This window comes from Haliotis cracherodii, unplaced genomic scaffold, assembly GCF_022045235.1.
Source record: "Haliotis cracherodii isolate W230 unplaced genomic scaffold, xgHalCrac1.p SCAF_7, whole genome shotgun sequence".
Taxonomy (NCBI): domain Eukaryota; kingdom Metazoa; phylum Mollusca; class Gastropoda; order Lepetellida; family Haliotidae; genus Haliotis; species Haliotis cracherodii.
Genome location: NW_027266330.1, coordinates 49,737,599 through 49,759,491, shown reverse-complemented (window position 1 = coordinate 49,759,491; position 21,893 = coordinate 49,737,599). Strand labels below are relative to the sequence as shown.

At 38.8% G+C, this 21,893-nt stretch overlaps 1 protein-coding gene across 1 annotated transcript in view; it reads left to right on the top strand.

Moving 5' to 3' along the window:
* The window catches only part of LOC139448524 (rho guanine nucleotide exchange factor 7-like), an 85,005-nt gene that overhangs the window by 48,971 nt on the left and 14,141 nt on the right, over positions 1 to 21,893 (top strand). The window contains exons 10-16 of the mRNA XM_071230079.1: positions 573 to 722; positions 1,222 to 1,300; positions 2,182 to 2,309; positions 2,998 to 3,232; positions 5,066 to 5,110; positions 7,883 to 7,975; positions 8,721 to 8,759. Coding sequence (XP_071086180.1) covers positions 573 to 722; positions 1,222 to 1,300; positions 2,182 to 2,309; positions 2,998 to 3,232; positions 5,066 to 5,110; positions 7,883 to 7,975; positions 8,721 to 8,759 — 769 coding nt within the window. The remainder of the gene's footprint in view (positions 1 to 572; positions 723 to 1,221; positions 1,301 to 2,181; positions 2,310 to 2,997; positions 3,233 to 5,065; positions 5,111 to 7,882; positions 7,976 to 8,720; positions 8,760 to 21,893) is intronic.

The following is a 21,893-nucleotide window of genomic DNA, read 5'->3' as shown; positions in this document are numbered from 1 at the left end:
TGCTGACATATTAACTCCTGAGTTGTGAGCCTCCTAGGAACTTGACCTGCTGATGCAAGAGCCTGTAGTGTGAGCCTCTGAAGTGTGAACTACTCATATGGGAAGCTCCAGTGATCTTAGCCTTCTGAGGTCGGAGCCTTTTCAAGTTAGAGCCTCCTGAATTTGGAACCTTTTGTGTTCTTAGCTTCTCAAATTCAGAGCTTCTTGTAATCTTAGCCTCCTGAGATGGGAGCCTCATGTGGTCATAGCCTCTCAAATTCAGAGCTTCTTTCAATCTTAGCTTCCTGAGTTCGGAGCCTCATGTGGTCGTAGCCTCTCAATTTCAGAGCTTCTTTCAATTGTAGCCTCCTGAATTTGGATCCTACTGTGATCTTGGCCTCCTGTAATCATAGCCTCCCAAGGTTGGAGCATCTTGTGATCGTAGCCTCTGGAGCTTCTTGTAATCATAGCCTCTGGAGCTTCTTGTAATTGTAGCCTCCTGACACTGGAACATTCTGTGACCTTAGCCTCCTGTTTCATGTTTGTATTCCTGTATGGGTCATGTTTCTACAACTACCATGTCTGTGTTTCAGTCCATAGCCAGTCTTGGGGAGGTGGTCCATCTGTCACAGGTGAAGCTCCACAAGCAGACCGGGGAGAAGCACGACCGGATTTTTGTCCTGTTCCCCAACGTGTTGCTCATGTTGTCCATGAGCCCGAGGCTCAGCGGCTACCAGTACGAGGTAATGCAGACTATCTGTCACAAATTAGAGCTCACTTGTCTTACTGGTGTTAAACATGATTGCCCTTTCCCCTTGTTCTACCTGGGAATATATTATAGATAAATTCAGTGAATTTTTCACAATTTAATGATACAATCATAATTATAACAAATAACTTATGCAGAGTTAAGTTGTTTCTTAATTTGAAACTCAAATAGTTTTGTGAAGTACTGAATGAAAAGATATCTTTATCATCCTTAAGAAAAGGAGTGAGTGAGTATAGTTTAATGCCGCATTTAGCAATATTCCAGCGATATCACGCGGGGGACACCTTAAATTGGCTTCACACATTGTACCCATATCGGGAATCGAACCCGGGTCTTCGGCATGACGAGCGAACGCTTTAACCACTAGGCTACCCGACCGCCCCTAAGAAGAGGAAAAGTATGTTTTTTGTGCAATTGATATTTTTTAGAACTTGTTGTTGTTGGAGTGTTGACAGTGGTTGTCTCCCCTGCAGGGCAAGCTGCCACTGAGCGGGATGACCGTCAACCGGTGTGAGGACCTGGAGGCCTACCCTAACGGTTTCGAGATCTCCGGTAACTACGCATGAAGCTTGCAGATGTGTTAAACATTCCTGATTGTTCTTTTATGCATGTAGAAGATGTCTCTCATATTGAGGACAGACTGACCTTCTACAAGATGTGTTTTGTCTAAGTGAGATGGGTGATGGTGAGATGAGTGGGATAAGATGGTTGGGTGAGGTGAGGTGAGTACATTAGGTAAGATAGGTGGGATGAAATGGCTGTGGGAGGGGGCATGGGTGAGATTGGTTTGGGGAGATGGGGGCTGAGATTGTATAGGGCAATGGTTGAGGTGAATATCTGGGGTGGACAGATTGGTGAAATAGGTGAGGTGAGATGGGTGGGTGGGATGGGGTGGGTGCATGGGGTTAGACAGATTGGGTTTCTTGAGATGGGTGGGGTGAGATGGATGGTGTTGATGGGATGGGTGGGGTGAGATGGATGGTGGTGATGGGATGGGTGGGGTGAGATGGATGGTGGTGGGGTGAGATGGATGGTGGTGGGGTGAGATGGATGGGGTGAGATGGATGGTGGTCATGGGATGGGTGGGGTGAGATGGAAGCTGGTGGTGATGCGATGGGTGGGATGAGATGGATGGTGGTGATGGGATGGGTGGAGTAAGATGGATTGGGTGAGATGGATGGTGATGTGATGGGTGGGGTGAGATGGATGCTGATGCGATGGGTGGGTCGAAAAGGTTGGGGTGAGGTGAGATCAGTTGGGTGAGAAATTATTGGGTAAGGTGGGAGAGGTGATATATCATTATTTTTCAACAGGTTTCACTGTGTAAGAATGAACATATTCATCCACAAGTAAAGTGTCAGTAGTGGTATGTATTTCTCCCTGTGTGTGTGACCTTCCTCTTTGCGTGATGGCGACACTGTGGCATGTTGCAGGTAACATGATAGAGAAGATGGTGGTGACGTGCGGCACCAAGGTGGAGGTGGGGCCGTGGCTGGACACCCTCCGACAGCAGGTCAACCAGACGTATCATTCCTCTTCCACCAAACCACAGAGCTTACAGGTGAGCCACCCTACCCCCGAACTCCACACTCTTACACACACAGCTTAAACAAGACCCTCCTCGCCTGCCCGCAAAACCCCACTCACCGACACACACACAGGACGTACAGGTGACCCACCCTGAAACCAGAAAACCCCACTCTCAGACATACCAACACAGCTTACAGAGGATCCCCCTCCCCCCACACTCACAGACATCCAGACCAGGTGAGACACACACACACACACACAGACACAGACACACACACACAGCTCCTTCACAAGCACTATCTCTAGAGATCGCTAAACTGGATTATTTGGACGGGACGGGTGACATTCTTAACTGCATGTCTTCATATCCCAACAGGGGCGTTCGGGTAGCCTAGTGGTTAAAGCGTTCGCTCGTCACGCCGAAGACCCGGGTTCGATTCCCAACATGGGTACAATGTGTGAAGCCCATTTCTGGTGTCCCCCGCCATGATATTGCTGGAATATTGCTAAAAGCGGCATAAAACCATACTCACTCACTCACTCATATCCCAACAGCCTGGGACATTGCTCATAATATCAACCCCTGGTTTGTCTAGTCCAGATTTGATCATTTTCAACCCACAGTGACAACGCTGGGAAACATGTAGACTAACATAAAACAACTAACAAACAAACTGAGACACACTCTATGTTATCTCACTGACACTTGGCTGTTCCAGATCTCGATCTCCACATCTCAGCCCAGCATCAGCACGGTGAAGACCCAGGCCAAGACGGCGCAGGTGATGCAGTCCCACGTCCACCAGTCCCCCCCTCACCACAAGCCAGTCCACAAGACCTGGAGCATGTCCTGTCTCCGCCCCTCCCCCCCACTCCGCCCCGCCCTCATGTGCCGGGATGAGGCACTCAAGAGCCCCAAGGCTAACCGCAAGTCTACAGCCAAGAGGAAACCAGGTGAGAGTGTCATCAATATCTCGCTGTTGGGATTCATAGGGCCCCAAGTTTGAAAGAGAGGGGAAAGCCCATGGAGGTTCCAGATTAGGTTGTCCCTAGCAACTGATGCTGGCCTCCTTGTAGGGACTCTGGGTTAGTATAGGCACCTAGCAACTGATGCTGGTCTCTTGGTCAGGATCTGGGGTCAGGATAGTTCCCTAGCAACTGAGGCAGGCCTCCTTGTCAGGATCCGGCATTAGGATAGGTCCCTAGCAACTTAGGCTGGTCTCCTTGTCAGGTCCCGGCATTAGGATAGGTCCCTAGCAACTGAGGCTGGTCTCCTGGTCAGGATCCGGGGTTAGGATAGGTCCCTAGCAACTGATGCTGGTCTCCTGGTCAGGATCCGGGGTTAGATAGGTCCCTAGCAACTGAGGCTGGTCTCCTGGTCAGGATCCGGGGTCAGGATAGGTCCCTAGCAACTGATGCTGGTCTCCTAGTCAGGATCCGGGGTTAGGATAGGTCCCTAGCAACTGAGGCTGGTCTCCTGATCAGGATCCGGGGTTAGGATAGGTCCCTCGCAACTGATGCTGGTCTCCTTGTTAGGATCCGGGGTTAGGATGGGTCCCTAGCAACTGAGGCTGGTCTCCTGGTCAGGATCCGGGGTTAGGATAGGTCCCTAGGAACTGATGCTGGTCTCCTTGTTAGGATCCGGGGTTAGGATGGGCCCCTAGCAACTGATGCTGTTCTCCTGGTCAGGATCCGGGGTTAGGATGGGCCCCTAGCAACTGATGCTGGTCTCCTTGTTAGGATCCGGGGTTAGGATGGGTCCCTAGCAACTGATGCTGGTCTCCTGGTCAGGATCCAGGGTTAGGATGGGCCCCTAGACATGGATCATTGATCATAATAATAATCAACTGTCCATTTATAGGCCACTGTCATATAGCTGGAATATTGCTGAAGCTATGTAAACATCTTTTTGTTCTTGGCAGTCTTTGTTCTATGAATAACCAGCCTTCAAAATTAACCTGAAGTTGATAGCGAAAACAACTGTTATCCTGATGATGATAGCATGGAACTTGTGTGAGCCCTTGGCCTGAATTAGTTTGTTTAATGTCATATGTATCCTGTGGGGTAGGAGATGGGGGGGGGGGGGGCAGTGGGGAAGGGTTGCTTGGGCGTTGATTGTGTTATCACTATTTGGGCAAAAACTTACATTTCTTTCATACCCAGGGGGCACGGGTAGCCCAGTCGTCTAAGGCGCCGCAATTCGCTGTGCAGAGTTGCGTCCCCTGGGCACACCAGAAACCTATGATCGTTGGTTCGAATCCCAGTTCGGCCCGATTATGTTTCTAGGTTTGTCAGCACCATACCTGTGCACGTGGGTTTCACCGAAGTTGTAAACGTCGGAGACCTGCATCACTTCGGGCTTTCCTCCCACATTAAGCTGACATGCCGTGATATAACTGGAAGACTGTTAAAAGCGGCCTTAAACCCAACTCATCCACTCTTGATAATTGTATTTTTCTGAATGTTTAAAATATAATTAGTATTATTTGTTTCAAGCTATCCTAATATAAGTATGATATATGTATTAAAGTTATACAAATAGGCACATTTTCAAGGATAGCTTTACACGTAATGGATCACTTCTGATCATGCAACTGTTAAGTCAACATGAATATATTTGCATATGATTAATATAAGATTGTTATCAGAATGCTATAAAAGGCTTACAGTGTGTAGTCAGGAAAAACACATTTTCTATTTCAATGTTTCAAGAATTAACAAACTGTAATAATAATTCATCTGTTGATATTTGTTAAATAATTTCATGATGTGACTTTTTTTGCTAAGTGCGGACCGGTTCTGGTGACGATTACGATGACGCTTGGCATAGATGTTAGTCACTAGCTGGTTCATGTTGTGTCTAGATCGTTAAGTCATTCATTTCTGTTGTCAATTTCAGAATTATATTTGTATTTTTTCAATTGTTATATTTCGTGTTTCACTTGATGAATAATTTTTTTCTCAAAATTGAACTTTGGCCTAGTCAGTGTATTCGATTTGTTGTCTACAGATTCGTTGTTTACAAGTTAAAAATGTGTTTTCACAACGATGTCCTGCAACTGTGATTGTCATTTCTGTATTTCACAACTTATCTACAAGTTTCCACCCCAAACTGTTGTGTTTATGCTAATGCATTTTGGCCCAAAGCACTTGTTTCTTATGTATGTTTTTTTCATTCATAAAAATTCATCGCAAGCACTTTTTTCCCCCTGAATGTTTTAGTTTTTTTACAAGTAAGCATATTTCATTTTTTTAAGGCCTTGCGTGTGCTTTAGTTTTCAGAGCCTTAAGTGATTCTGAGGGTTTTTTTGCACACCAATTTACTGGTATCTTTGTGTGGATTATTTGAACACCACATACTCTATAAGGACCCCTGGGGCTTCTGTGACACAGTAGAGCTCAAAGTAGCAAAGCCGCCCATGATAATTATTTGTCAAACAAGGCTTGAAAAGGCCTTGAACTTATCTGTTTTAAAGGACATAAAATTCGATAAAATTCTTTGAAAAGGTTTTGCCTTTGGAACCATTGTTAAATCTGCTGTTGAATAAATGTATAATTATTTTTCCACCTCCTAATGTGTTTTGAAAAGATGAATAAAAATATTAGTCAATAGCTTGATTGGTAGTAATTGGTACTGATACACTGGTATATAGACTTTTGAATAGTATCTTTGAATGTACAAATTATGAGTGTAAGAATGTTTATAACTGTTTATAACTATGTTATAAAAAATTAACAGACATGGCTTGAAAACCAGGAAACTCAGTATTTGTAATCAGTCCTTAGCTGATGTTTTCTTACTTTGTGTGTAGATGATCTTTAGATTCCCAGTGCTGGTGTAATAGCAGGGATGAGAACTTTCGACGTATCCGTGGACTTTGTTACATCAAGGGCCACAATTGTGACACGTGCCGATGCAATAGAAGTAGACCCGTGAAGATTCCGGGGTAGAATAGGTCTTCAGCAACCCATACTTGCCGTAAAAGGCGACTCTGTTTGTCGTAAGAGGAGACTAACTGGATCAGGTGGTCGGACTCGCTGACTTGGTTGATGCATGTCATCGATCCCTGTTACATAGATCGATGCTCATAAGGGGGCACGGGTGGCCCAGTCGTCTAAGGCGCCGCGATTCGCTGTGCAGAGTTACGTCCCTTGGGCACGCCAGAAACCTATGATTGTGGGTTCGAATCCCGGTTCGCCTCGATTATGTTTCTAGGTTTGTCAGCACCATACCCATGCTCGTGGGTTTCACCGAAGTGGTTAACGTCTAAAACCTGCATCACTTCTGGCTTTCCTCCTGCCTTAAGCTGACACGCCGTGATATAACTGGAATACTGTTAAAAGCGGCGTTAAACCAAACTCATTCACTCACTCACTCGATGCTCATGATGTCAATCACTAGATTGTCTTCTCCAGACTCAATTATTTACAGACCGCCATCACATAGCTGGAATATTGCTGGGTGCCGCGTTAAGCAACAAACAAACAAACAAAACAAATGTAGTTAACTAAACTGACGTTAGGTGATAGAGAAGCTGTCGGAGATAAAAGTCTAATCTTTCATTATGCTCTAATATTGGGCAGTTGAAGTCTGTTATATGTTTGCATGCTTCCTCCTTGAAGTTCAATTTCTAAATTTACATATTGCATGAATTTTAAACATCCATAGCATGTTATCATTGTCGTTTTATTTGAGAACAGATATCCTTTTCATAAATTTGGTTTCTGGTGTTTAAAAATGTGTATGACTGTATGAGGCATGTAAACATTCGGTTCAAATCCCGGTTCAAATCCTGGTTCAAATCCTGGTTCAAATCCCGGTTCGCCTCCAGCACTTACCCTTGATCGTGGCTTTCACCAAAGTGGAGACCTGCATTACTTCGGGCTTTTCTCCCACATCCAGTTGACACGCCGTGATATAACTGGAATATTGTTCAAGCGGCGTTGAACCTAACTCACTTACTCACTCGTGAATGAATGAATGAATGAATGAACAAATCCTCATGCACATGTATCAAGCACAATGTCAAAACAAAATAAATCCCATGTCCCTTTGCTTGTAAAATATGATGCCGGGTCAGAATGGGTCCCCAGCAACCTATGCTGGTTATGAGAGGCGACTAAATAAATCGGGGTTAGGCTTGGCTACTTGGTTCATAACGTTATATTGTGCCTCGACAACATGGATTGTTGCTCACAATATCGATCACTGGTTTGGCTGATCCAGACTCGATTATTTACGGGTCATCGTCGTATAGCTGGAATATTGCTGACTTCTGCATGAAACAGGTCACTCATTGTCAACCATCACTTTGGGAAGATCTGGGTTAGAATTGGCCTTCAGCAACAGGACTGGGGGATCAGACTGGCTGACTTGGTTGATGCATAGATCAATGCTCATGATGTCAATCACTTGTTTGTCTGGGCCAGACTCAATTATTTACAGACCGCCGCCTTTTAGCTGGAATATTGCTGAGTGTGTTTAAACAACAAACAAACAAACACTCGCATATCACAAATTCACTGTTAGATATGATATTATACATACCAAAAGTCACGTCTAGAGTAATCTTTAAAACTTTCTTCACCAATATGATCTTTCAGATGACCAGAAGGTGTATAACGAAGATGCTTTCATCCTTCAAGTCATCGAAGCCTACTGCAACAGTGCCAAAACAAGACACACCGTCAACTCCTGTGAGTATTTCTATACTGGCAGGGTTAGGATGAAAGTGTTACGAACTTAGTCATGATCTCAAGTTGATGTTTCAATGCTTCGATATCATTTCTCAGCTTGGATTAAACCAGGATGGATGCCATGATATCTTAAAACTGACATTTGCTTGCCATTTCCACTTCAGTCAGCAAACTGTGCAATAAGTTTGGTAGCACATGCAACTTTGTGTCCGAGATGCAGGAATAATCAGGTTGTTTTTTATGCTTATTGTGTGAAAATGAGCAGTGTGAAAAATTGTTCATGTGAAATTTTTATATATATTTTTTTTAATTAATTTGAAAAATGAATTTCTTCTGATATCTAGTTTCCGTCATATTCTATGCAGTATGCAATGCTCTACCATACAAGATGTGCAAAACGTTTCTTGACAAAGAAATTTAAGAAACAGCATTTATGAGTGCATCATATGATATTAACACAAGATATGTTGTGAGAATTCTGACACTGATTGTGAAATGTCGATTTTCATCACAAGATGGAGTTATGTCCCTTTATGCATTATCTCCCCTTGGTGGCCATTTTAATTCAGGTCTGAAATCCAACATGGGTGTGTAGTATTTTGTCTTGTTAACTTCATGATCAATTCGGCATTAGATGAGAGACAGTTTAAAAACTTGTGAATAAACCTCAATGAATATGCATTATTTGTTGGTTGAGAGGACATTTTCTCTTGGTACATGTAACACTTTGTTATTCGGATCTCAGGTAGGCAAATCATGTCAGAGGCGCGAAAACAAAATAAAGGTATGAAAATACCCAGGTTTTAATTTTGTACTCAGCATTTGTGTCAACAGTTTTATATAGGTAGAGTTATACGTCATGTTGCATGTTGCCCGAATTTTGAGTTTCTAACCTCTAACACATATATATATACTCAGTAGCATTGGGTTGTTAAACTTTTAGGTGACACTCTTGTACAGTCCGCTTTTATCATTTATTTTGTGAGGTGATTTTTTTTATTGTAAAACAAATTCCATTTTCTGAGAATGTAAAAAATCCAATGATAACGGTTAATGTGTTGTCATAGAAACAAATTCCATTTTCTTAGAATGTAAAAATCCAATGATAACGGTTATTGTTGTCATAGAAACGAATTCCATTTCCTGAGAATGTAAAAATCCAATAATGGTAAATGTGTTGTCATAAGAATTAACTACCGTAATAAAATAATTACTGCTCTGACCAAATGATGATATTAAAAGATATAAAATGTATTATCTTTATTCAATTTTTGTTTTAAGAATCATAAATATGTCAATTAGCCTAAATTTCTAGATGTTGATTTCAGATAATGTGATAATTTTAAGGGAATTGAGTGAATTGTTTTCGTCTCGTCTCATGAGAGAGAGATGTGGAGATTGTGTCGACAGGTATTACCTCCCCTTGCCTTAATCTTTTGTACTTTTACAATTCTTAGCTGATGAATACTCATCTGATACAATTTTGTACATGTTCAGAGGGCCCTTATTGGCTTATCGAGCATGCCTGTTTCTAGCATGCAGAGACTGAGAACACGAGGACTTGGCCACTGATTTCTATGTGCTTAGCTCAAATGAAAGAATATTCCTGAATATGCAAATTTTTAAGGATAATACAGATGTGTGGATATTATGGACATGGCTCAGTTTGTACTTGTCAGTTATGGATAAATATTTATTTTTAAAATATTTGTAAAATTAATTTGGGCTGATCAAATATATTTGATACAAAAGATATCGATTTCATACCTTTTCTGTGTATCCTCAGATCTCTGCATTTAGAATTGTCATCCAAAATGGATGTTTTGCATGTTGCAATATTAAGGCTGTTTAAAAAAATGCCTGTTTTTAAAAGTAGATATCTTTTTGATTTTGAGGTTTCAAGTTTAAATTTACCAAAAACAACAACATAGGTTTCACAGTTGAATTTATATTATGCATTAAGGAGCTAATGTGTGAAACCTTTGAAATTTGAGAATTGAATATTAAATCCATACGGTCTCTTGTGCTGCAACATATATTAATATTATACCTTCATAGTGGCATCTTTTGCATATGATCCCTAAATAACGTGCAGGGTCTTTGCAACATGCTTTTAACGTTGAATGTTCACACCAGTAAGAATATACTTGTCTGTTATACTTTGTACCCTCAGGTATATGTAGTCATAATGTCATTTGTTTGTAGATCACTTTCTTCTTCATATGTGCAACGCAAAATGCATTTTAAAAGCCGCAACTTTAGCTGAAGCTTTGTATTGAAATTGGTGTTCGCATTTTGAAAAGGAGATCAATGCTTTAGCTCACAGGACTATTTTATTTGCCTTCTATACCAGTGCTGCTATTTTATTTATAAGCATGAAGCTTAAGTGTCCATTTTCAGAATTGTTCGAGTCTGCAGAGCTAGGGGCCACAGGTTGCATGATTTGCTGTGCAGAGTTATGTCCCTTAGGTGTGCCATGATCCTATGATGTTGGTTTGAATCCCAGATTCTCCTGGATTATGGTCATTGGTTTGTTAGCACCATTCCCATGCCTGTAGGTATCAACAAGATGACAAAATGTAAGACCTGCATCACTTAGGGATTTTGTCCCTCACAAGTTGACATACTGTGTTGTAACTGAAATATTGTGGCGTAAAACGCAACTCACTCACTTACTCCTAGTGATCATCCTGGACTAGTTGTTGCCAAACTGGTTGCATAAACCACTTGTCTGAATTATACCGTGGACCAATTGGATTTAACCCACCCTGTCCACCCATTGTGGTGAATATTTGAAATGTTTTTCAGAACTTAATTTACTTTAATAATAGGGTGATTTAAGTTACATTAACTTATTTCTCGAGAAGGATTTCTTTTTAACATTTAACTAGTCGGCTTTTAAAAAGTATTTTGCGGAGATGTATTTAATGAAACTTGGTATGGATATTTCCAATCAAGTCAGCCACATTGTTTTCTCTGTAAACTGTTTCGGTTTTGGCTCCCACTTTCCTTAAGCTTTACACCTTCGTGTTTTTTACACCCTTTTTGTTTATTTCTCATATTTGTTGTTGATTCTGAGAGGTTTCAACCATCTCACGTTTGAACGTTTCAGTCATTTCACATGAGATTCACATGTGAATACATGGAAATTTAAGTACAAATTGTTTTCTCTTGAACACCAAACTTCTCGTACTCAAATTTGAGGCTGAGGATCCATTATATGCAAATGTTATATTTGTTAAAAAAATCATCAAAATTTTAATAATAATAAGGAACCTTAGCATCAGTGCTGTGTAATAAACATCCCATTTTGTGAGGCCATGGCAGATTTGGAGAAGTTAAAGGATTGTATTCTGTGATATTTAAAAACACAAGCTTGTAAATTATACTTATTTTTACCTGAGTTGGTAAAATCACCACAAAACATTTTTATTTTTTTTTAAATTATTAATTATTAAATTTATTTATTTTATTATGCACATTCTTACCGAGTTTGAAAAGTTGCTCAATGATCAGAACATGTGTCGTGTGAATTACGTCAGTGCCACACCTTGATGCTGAGTTAGGGAAAGTGGGTGTCACAGCCAAAAGCAGAGTGTCTTTGGTGCAGTCTGTATAATATTTTGAAATAAATATTGTAAATTGTGATCGCAGTGTCCTTGTCTGTGCAGCTGTTGTAAGCACTCCCTCTAGCACTGTGTTGGTGTGTAGAAGTAGGTACAGTCACACCTATATGTCGCCTAGGAGGAAAACCATGATTTACACAGCAAATATTAGTCACTCTCACCCACCAGAAACATTCTTAAAACTGGTTTTAGATTGTTTTAGTGCCCTGACATTGGCGTAATATTGCTAAAAGTGGCATAAAACCATACTCACTCTCCCTCAGATTATTTTGTTTTCTAGGACCCAAATGGATTTTTTTTTTTTTAAATTGATATGTCCCTTCAAAAATTGATAAAATAATGAAAATGTCTTGATGCAGTTTGATTGTAAAATCACTGCTGGAAGGTAAATTATAGGCTAGTTATTTTCTGGTTTAAACAGTTTAACTTAATTTTTCGGGTTTTTTGAGAAAAATGATTTCTTTTCCCAAGAAATGTATTTTCATCATTGGATGTGCTCATAATTCATCTCAAAGTTCTTTTTTCTGAAATATGGGTTACACATTCTGACAATGAAATTTCTTCTTGCACACTTCTAGGACACTCTTAGTTCACGTAAAGTCCTGAGGGGAGGTCGGGTAGCCTAATGGTTAAGGCGTTTGCTTGTTATGCCGAAGACCCGGGTTCAATTCCCCACATGGGTACAATGGTTACCCAATTCTGGGTCCTCAGCTGTGATATTGCTGGAATATTGCTAAAAGAGGCGTAAAACCCTACTCACTCACTCCATGAAGCCTTGAAGTGTCTTCATATTCAGTCAGTTATGCCCTTATAGCCTACACATTTTACGGTATCAGTTGAGTATAATTTTGAATATGTGCATAGAATTTCAATACTGACTGAGAAAAAAATTAATATAAATGAAAATATTAAATCAAATATCGTGCATTAAAATAATATCAAAGTATTTTATGCATGAAGTGTGTTTGGAGTGATATTTTATGTAAGGCGAAACAATTTTTAAAGAATTGGATTACGGATTCCTTTGACCTAATAAAATGGAAAAAATAGTCTGAAAAGCACTATCTTTTTTTTTTCTCTGCTAAATGCAAACATTTGTGTTTTTGCCAAGAGATTGTGCATGCAATCCTTTTAACTGCAGTACAGGTGGTTAAGAAAGGTTTGGCAACAGATAAGCTTAACTATCACCTTCCACAGTGAAATATTCTTTTTGAAGAACAGCATTAATGTTAAATTTTATATTTTTCTAACCTACGAGCCAGCTTATTTATGAAAAATCCGTAAACCAACAAATTTGAAAATTGTGGCCTAATAAACATATTATCCACACTCTCAGCACTTCCTCTAGACATACTGGTCACTTTTAAATTAGTTTAATGTAATAAATGAAGTAATTCCAGTTATTTAGCTTGCCTGACTGAAAGTCAAGAGAGCTTGTGTCATTGCATGTTTGTCCAGCATCTGTCTTGCATCATCAGCCACAGTCGTCATCGCAGCCGTGGAACTGTGAAGATCCGGGTTAGAATAGGTCTTTAGCAACCCATGCTTGTCGTAAAAGGTGACTATGCCTAACCTAAGAGGCGACTAACGGGATCGGGTGGTCAGGCCTGTGACTTGGTCGATGCATGTCATCGTATCCCTATTGCATGGATCGATGCTCACGATGTCAATCAAGGGATTGTCAGGTCCTGAATCGATTATTTTCAGACTGCCGCCATATAGCCGAAATATTGACTGCAGCATAAAGCAACAAGCAAACAAAGAAACAAACATAGCAGCCATGCCGTATTGCAAACAGCTATTTATGGCCATATTTACTCAGACTTTTTTTTTACATTTTTATATTATATTTTTAGGGGCAGTATTTAAATTGGACCTTTTTATGACATTGTATTCTCTCTAAATGCATAGTTGGCTCTGTAAACATCTCTGAAATTGTCGGACAGAAGGAACTAAGCTTTGGCTTGTATGCTTCTTCATTATGAGGATGTCATATTTTGTTCAAATCCAATTTTTATTTTTATTTTTTAGCCCTATGGTAGGTAAATATCAATGCAGACTGGTAAACGTCTGAGACCTGCATTACTTCGGGCTTTCCTCCGACATTAAGCTGACACGCCGTGATATAACTGAAATACTGTTAAAAACTGCGTTAAACCAAACTCACTCACTCACTCATCATTGCCGACAGCAACTTTTTTTGAGGAGCTATCTTTTAGGGTTGAAACCATACAGCAAGGTCAAAATATGATATGTATCGCGATATGCATATTTATGTCAAACTATGTGGAAACTTCGCGACTATTTATATTTCAGAGCTGGTTCAAGATGAAAAGCTAGCTGTAGACACATATTCGTAGTGGCTATTTTAAGTGGCAAACTTGAAACCCTAATTTCAAAACTTTTTTTTTTGTAACTGACAGAAATTATTAGTAGTAAGTTATATATTTTAGCAAGTGAATCGTCTTGTATCGATACAGAAAGAAACCTATCGGTATTGTATTGTTGCATGAAAACTCACAATGCATTGGTGCATCGATGTATTTTTCACTCCCTTGTTGACGTTTGAACTTTTGACTATCCAGGTGAGCTACAGTATCGTGGCAACATGTTTGATGTTTAGCACAACTGTTGTTAAATGCACAAGTCGGTGACTAGTATGTCTAGAATATATGTGGTGACAGGTGTGATGTATTTGTTGTAGCGCACAGTTATGTGAGACCCCATGCTGGTGTGTGACCCTTGTTATTCCTTCCTCTACCAGACTTCTATCTCCTCTATTCAGCTCAGCCCTGGCCTCTGCCTTGTATTCAGGGAAATCCGCTCTTGCATTCCCAACGTACATAGCCTCATGACCATGTAGAATTGTAAGATGGAAATATCTCCAAAACATTTCATTCATTCTCAAACTGTTGAATTTACACGTTCTAATAAATTATTATTTTCACTTGACTACAAAATGAGTCCCCATTACCTAATGGTAAATGTGGTGGTCCACAAGGAGATGGCACGAGAACCTCAGTTTTGTTTGTCTTGGACTAGCAGGCTAATGGTGTTTTTTTAAAGCCAGTTTAATATTGTAGAATTAACCAATATTTTCACTAGTCTGCAATTGTAAAAGTGGTAGTCCACAAGGAGATGTCATTAGTCCTTCCTCAATTATGTTAGCAGGCCTTTACCAATATATTAATGCAGTTTGATATTGTAGAAGTACAGTATCACATGACCTGTGGTCAAGTAGGTCAGATTCGGGTCCACATGCACATTGCAACACGAGGACTGTTTTAGGTCGAAGTGGTCAAGTAGGTCAGTTTCGGGACAGTTGGAACATTACAACACGAGGACTGTAAAAAGTGTTTTAGGTCGAAGTGATCCAATAGGTCAGTTTTTTGACAGTTTGAACATTGCAACACAAGGACTGTTTTAGGTCGAAGTTCATCATGGGCATTGTGATAGAGTTAATCCTGTAGTATTCTGGATTTGAATTGGCCCCCAGAAACCTATGCTTGTCAGATTTGGTTTAATGGTTTGGGTTGTCAGGCTCCATGAGTGCTGATTGCATGGATTCGTATCCAGATCACGTGGATCCTTGTTCACAAAACCAATCTTTGGATTGTCTGGTTCAGACTCGAAGCCATCATCATATAGCTGGAATATTGCTGAATAAGAATTTAAGCAATAAACAAACAGTACTAAGATTGCTTTGTGCAGCTGGGCCCTAGATAGTGGAAGATATAGATGATTGGTATGATATTAAAACGTTTGGATAGGCGGAAGACTGGTTTAATGGATCAATGTCAAATAACACAAATATTTTGAAACCTCCACGAGAAGTAAAGAGAATTGCAAGAAGAAGCAAAAATCATTTGATGATTATTTGTTCTGGGTTAGAGTAATGGACTCTCTGAAAAAATACAAATTGAAAAGTCATCTTTTAAAGGAGACCCAAAAAGCTTTTGGGTAAATTGTTTCAGAGGAATCTACTTCACATTTGAAAAAAAGCAAGCCAGGAAATGTAAATCATGTTCAATAAGAATTTATTGATTACTGAGTTTCTATACACAGGTTATCCAGCCAATCAACTCTATAACAAATTTTATGAATTATTAATTCATTTATTTCTTCTTTTTTTTCCATTGTTGAAGAATGTGAAACTGCAAAATAGAACTAATGAAAACAACAAACTTGTCTAAATGTGCATAAAAATTTGCATCAACATGTGCACCACAAAAAAACAATAGCAATCCAGAAAGAGTGGAAACTACACATGCACCTGATTTCCCTAAGAAGCCTAATGAGATAGAGCAGGCTGCAGGGTTATAACAATAGCAGAAGATGAGGACCCTAGGGAGTTCAGTTGCAGCCATTATGTTTGATTACTCGGACCACATACAGCCAGACGCTTTGTCGATAATTTTTGTATTTCCTTGAGAAATGGAAATTCCCATGATATATCAAGTTTCACCGTGAAATGGCTGCCAGTGTTGAAATCTAGTTGATAAAACTCTTCTTTGGACCTGCGAGTATCTGGGCCAACTGGAACAAGCTGTTTGAATTGTGATGCTTTCTTTTGGAAATATATTGTTAACATGCAGGCCATATGGATATATGAATCCTATAGAATTATGTCAGAAATGTAAGCAAATAATAACATCAGATTTCTGTTCAGAAGAATTTTTATACAGTGTTTGAAAAGACTGATGAAGGCAGGAGACTTTTCATTGCAATTTGGATATCTTTAGATTGTAATAGTATAGCTCAAAATAGACCCCAAGGATTTCTCATGATTTTCCTTTTTCCAAAACTTCAAATTTGTAACTTTTTTCTAACATATGACAATAAAAAGATAGTTTTGCTAAAGAAGTAGAAAGTAATGTATATTTAATGTACATTCACTATGCCAGATTACAATTTATTGATCCAAATCAGTAAATATTGTAGTTTTATGAAGGTTGATTGTTCTTGAACCAAGGGAGATAACTCCCAATTACCAAAGGGCAATAACTCATGTCTCATGTATCCTGCTATCTCTTCATGCTGCTTGCCATGGAGCAGTGGATCTTACAAAACTACGACTCAGCGATGGATCAGGATCTGGATCAGGATCAGGATCAAATTCCAGTGGAGGGGCATACTCAGATCCGCTTATCTCCCCTGATTTGGAAGAATATCACTTCCTTAGGGGTCGCCACATGATGCAGGGATTTTGTTGTGCTACTTTTCCCCTTGCAAGAGGATTGGCAAAAACGATTAAACGGTTGTGAATTTTTTCCAAGGGTCAAAGCCCTACTTCGTCCTTACGGTGCTTATGAATTGATTAGACTATGATATAATAATTAATATTACATATGTGGTATATAGAATCGGGTATTATGTGTAGCAAATACACGTTATTTGTGTAGTGATATTGTACTGAGTCTCTGTAAAATGATTTTATGAAATTTCAATCATATTAGTTGAAGCTGTATAAAAGCCATTATTTACCACGACAATATTCTACAACAGGATTTGATTTTTCTTTCAGTAAAACTGAAGGTCACAAGTCTATGAAAACTTTGAATCATTTTACAGAGAAACTTTTTTCGCCATGGTTGAAAAGTGATTCGTCTTTGGCTTCCAGAAATGTTCAGAAATGTTTACAAATACTTGTAAGTCTGGTTGATTGTCACCATACTAGGAGTGACTTGTTTTCTGTGGGTTATGTCTCAATGCCTTAAGCCCTTTTCCTTTTTGGGGGTTGGTTTTGAAAACAGGACTAAATTTTTTTTTAAGTTTTTTAATTCCAGTTAAAATATTCGTTCACTTGGACATGCTGGACATGTCTGGAAAAGAGTGTGTTGTTTAAAAAACTGAAATTGCTTAGATTTTTCATTTTGCTTTTATGTTCTGAAGTGGGTGGGGGGAGGAGGAATATCTCTGACAAAAATCACAGGCAAAAAGTTTTGGGTGAGACATGTCTGCAGCAAAACCTAATGGTAAATTTTATAAAATATTAATTTTCATTATTGATTACAATAGGGTTGTTGGATCCGTGATTAAACAAATAAATAGATAGATCGGCTAATGACCTTTGATGCGGCCTTAGCCACGAGAGGACCCATTGATTTTGGACCTGAATCTGAGAATCATTCTGATAAAGAACCTTAGTTTGTTAGCACCATTCCTGTGTTTCTGGGTAGCACCAATGTGGTACAAGTCTTCCGGCTGCGTCAGTTTGTGTTTTCCTTCCACTTGAAGCTGACATCCATGATACGACTAGAATACTAATCAATATTACGTCAACCCAACTCACTCACTCACGCATGATCTGCTTGAAACATATGATATATAATAAATGGACTATTATAATGTCATTTTGTCGTAATAATTCAACAAAACATTTTACAATAAAAACACATAAAAACTTTTAGATGAGTCTCCAACTGGGTTTTTGTCTCAAATATTTGTAGATTTGCAATATTTTGTTTTGTTTCGTGATTAAATATTTCATCCTGAACTAGCTGAATAGTTAAAAAGATAAAAAATGTTATTGATTTAAAGCTTGTTCCCTACAAGATTTGCGTTTACAAGTTTACATCTTAAAGGAATTCTTTTTGAGGGATTTTATCCTCCCTTGGGGAACTTTTTTAGGAGAACGAATTCAATCCCATAATGCCATTTACATTCAAAAACTCAAATTTTACATTCTGTCTGTCAATGTGAAAAATCAATAAATAATATCAAATTGAGTTTTAAATGATTTGAAATTTATTGAAAACGTAAGTCTGTATGGGATACACGGCTGAATAAATCATTATTACCCCTAGTGCTTACAAGGCAGAGGATTATATTTCACTATAAACTGCTTTGAAACCAGAGGAGTTTCGAAAGAATGATATTTTCACAAATGGGATGATTATTACAGAATTAACGTTGATGGTAGAATAATAGAATGAGGATATACAATTAATTATCTATCCATAAAGTATATTTATATTTCAAATATCAAGATTTTTTTTGTTTTATGTGACATCATATCTTTATCAACATATCAACATAGTGGTACATATCTAAGACCTAGCTGCCTCACTGCAGGCTTTCCACACCCATGAAGATCCGGGGTAGAATAGATCTTCAGCAACCCATGCTTGCTGTAAAAGTCAACTATGCTTGTCGTAAGAGGCGACTAACGGGATCGGGTGGCCAGGCTGGCTGACTTGGTTGATGCATGTCATCGTATCCCAATTGTGTAGATCGATGGTCATGATGTCAATCACTGGATTGTCGGGTCCAGACTCGATTATTTACAGACCGACGTCATATGGCTGGAATATTGCTCTGTGGCGATTAAAGAACCCCAAACACAGCATGATATTACCCGAGTACTGTTTAAAGATGATTTAGCCCAACTCACTCACTAAATAAATAAAAAATAATTCAGATTTAAAACTAAACTGGAGTTTTTCATATAAAACTATTGAAATTAAAAACAAGCAGTATGAAACTAATATTTGTTAATTTCTTGAAAACAAAGGGTCACTTTTCAGCCATGTTTTCTATGGATTACAGATACTAGTGTCCTCGACAAGTCTGAATGTAATGATAGACTGTGATTTGTCAGCTCTAGTTTTGATGAAATAATGCTTCAAGTGTTATTGAAAAATCATATGCAGAAATATATTTGCAAAGGTGTTGAAGTGTTTTCTTTTGAAGGAAATACTAAACTTATGTTTAAGGACTCGTAAATGTCCAGATTTTACCATATGTTAGGATTTATTTACAGTAAATACGAGAAAAAGCACTTCGTTGGAAATGTAATATTTATCCAAGTACTGTTTGGTACAAAAGCCCTGTAAGATTGTGAGGAAGTTTGCTGAAAATCCAAGTTTACCTTTCTTACATTTGTGTATTCTAATATGGGATGTCAAAATGTTTGATTTATAAAGCAGAGATATTTTTTTTCAAATTCAGCCCAGGTCAGTTTTGGTTTTGTTGCTGATGAGCGCACATTTTTAAAAAGTAATATAAATTCAAATATATTTTACTGAAATTTGTTAAAGTTCATATGTTTGTTTAGATTTTTTTAAACCTTTATTTTCTAGAGCCTTTTAAGGAAATTATATATGTTTTAACTCCTGCCTTTGGGTTTTATCAAAACAATGAACATATTGTTAAAACAAAAAACAATCTTTGCCTGGCTTTGCAAACTTTATCAAACTAAAAATAACATCTTCCCAAGCAGATTTTACAATAAACTTGCCTGAGAACCAATTGATATTTCAGTAATTAAGGATAATTTCTAGGTGAGATGTTGACAGTTGCAGTCTGTGTTAGACGACACTAGAAATGTTGGTGTATTGTGTTTTTGTGAAAATACTCAGATTTCCTAGTCATACGATCAAGCATTCCTTGTAGATATCAGATTTGAGCAGAATTTGTTTACAATTTTCAAGATAATGATATGTGTCGAGTTGCTAGCCAGGGAGTGCTGCCTCTCTCCTAGTTCTATGTCTAAACATTTGATTCAAAATTAAATAAGAAAATAATTATTTGAAAATGTTCTTACGAGTATCCATTTGTAACAAAACGTTAATAATTTTTTTATTGAAAGTAAGTTGTGTTTTTGTAAGGTGTGTGTTTTGGCACTCCCACCATGCACGTTTGAAAAACAGCGTTCTTCATTCAGCCATGCAGGGGGACTCGGGTAAAGAATCAAATGTAACTGGTTCAATTTACAGTTGTTACGGTAATATTTTCAGGCATAATCAGTCCTGATTGATGGACGTTACAGGACATTGCAAACAGATGGACTGAGTTTATGTTCAGGGCCAATGGAAATAATGTCATATATCTGTTTCCCGAACATGTTAGGATCTGTAAGGACCGAATGTGTAATATTCAGCTTAGGGCCTGGGAGTTTTGTAGAGTTTTGTTTCTCAGTCACTGCTTCAAGACATAAAATGTTTTGTTTTCTCAGAAACAACAAACCAAACAAAAAATTCACTTTATGCAGCATGTCCCGTGAAAAATGTCTCTTCCTTTTTGAGAACCTGACGTAGATTATGGTCTTCCAGTATTTTCTGGAAAAAAAAAGATTAAAAAAATGAAACCAATATTTTTTAAATTTCTTTGTTTTTGTTTTTAAATCTGAGACCAGGTTATATTCTTTTCTGGAACAAAACTATATATTTGGTTTCCAAACAATTATTTTCAGTGTCTCGTTTTTTTTAAAAAAATCCTAAGGCCACTATTTTCAAATAATTTTTTAGGACCCTCCCACCCTACTGAATATAAAATGGTTGGTGTCTTCATGATCAAACACAAACATACACACATGAAGGAACTACATTGCACAATCCAAAAACTTTTCTAGGATATTAACAGTATAAATTCCCTACAATGATAATCAGGGATTGGTTGTTGAGACAATGGCAAAGATTCAGCATCAACGATAAATAATTGATACATCGATACCGTGATGTACGATATGACATCCCTAAACCACGCCAATGAATAAATGAACAGAGGCAAGGTGTTGTTTGACATCCAGTGACACATGGGATTCGGATGAAGAATTGGTACCCAGAATCCTTTTATAAATTGGATGGTTGACATGGATCCCGGTGTGAATAGTAGATTATGGATAACAAGGCTGGCACATTGTCCAAGATGCGTTGAATGGTGTTCGCACTATTGACCACTGGTTGGTGCTATTGATCACAGATTTGTGTTCACACTATTGATCACAGATTGGTGTTTGCACTATTGATCACAGATTGGTGTTCACACTATTGATCACAGAATGGTGTTCGCACTATTGATCACAGAATGGTGTTCGCACTATTGACCACTGGTTGGTGCTATTGATCACAGATTGTTGTTCACACTATTGTTCACAGAATGGTGTTCGCACTATTGACCACTGGTTGGTGCTATTGATCACAGATTGGTGTTCGCACTATTGATCACAGATTGGTGTTCGCACTATTGATCACAGAATGGTGTTCGCACTATTGACCACTGGTTGGTGCTATTGATCACAGAATGGTGTTCGCACTATTGACCCTGGTTGGTGCTATTGATCACAGAATGGTGTTCGCACTATTGACCACTGGTTGGTGCTATTGATCACAGAATGGTGTTCACATTATTGACCACTGGTTGGTGCTATTGATCACAGAATGGTGTTCGCATTATTGACCACTGGTTGGTGCTGTTGATCACAGATTGATGTTCGCACTATTGATCACAGATTTGTGCTCACAGTCTTGACCACTGGTCAGTGGATCACAAATTGATGTTCGCACTATTGA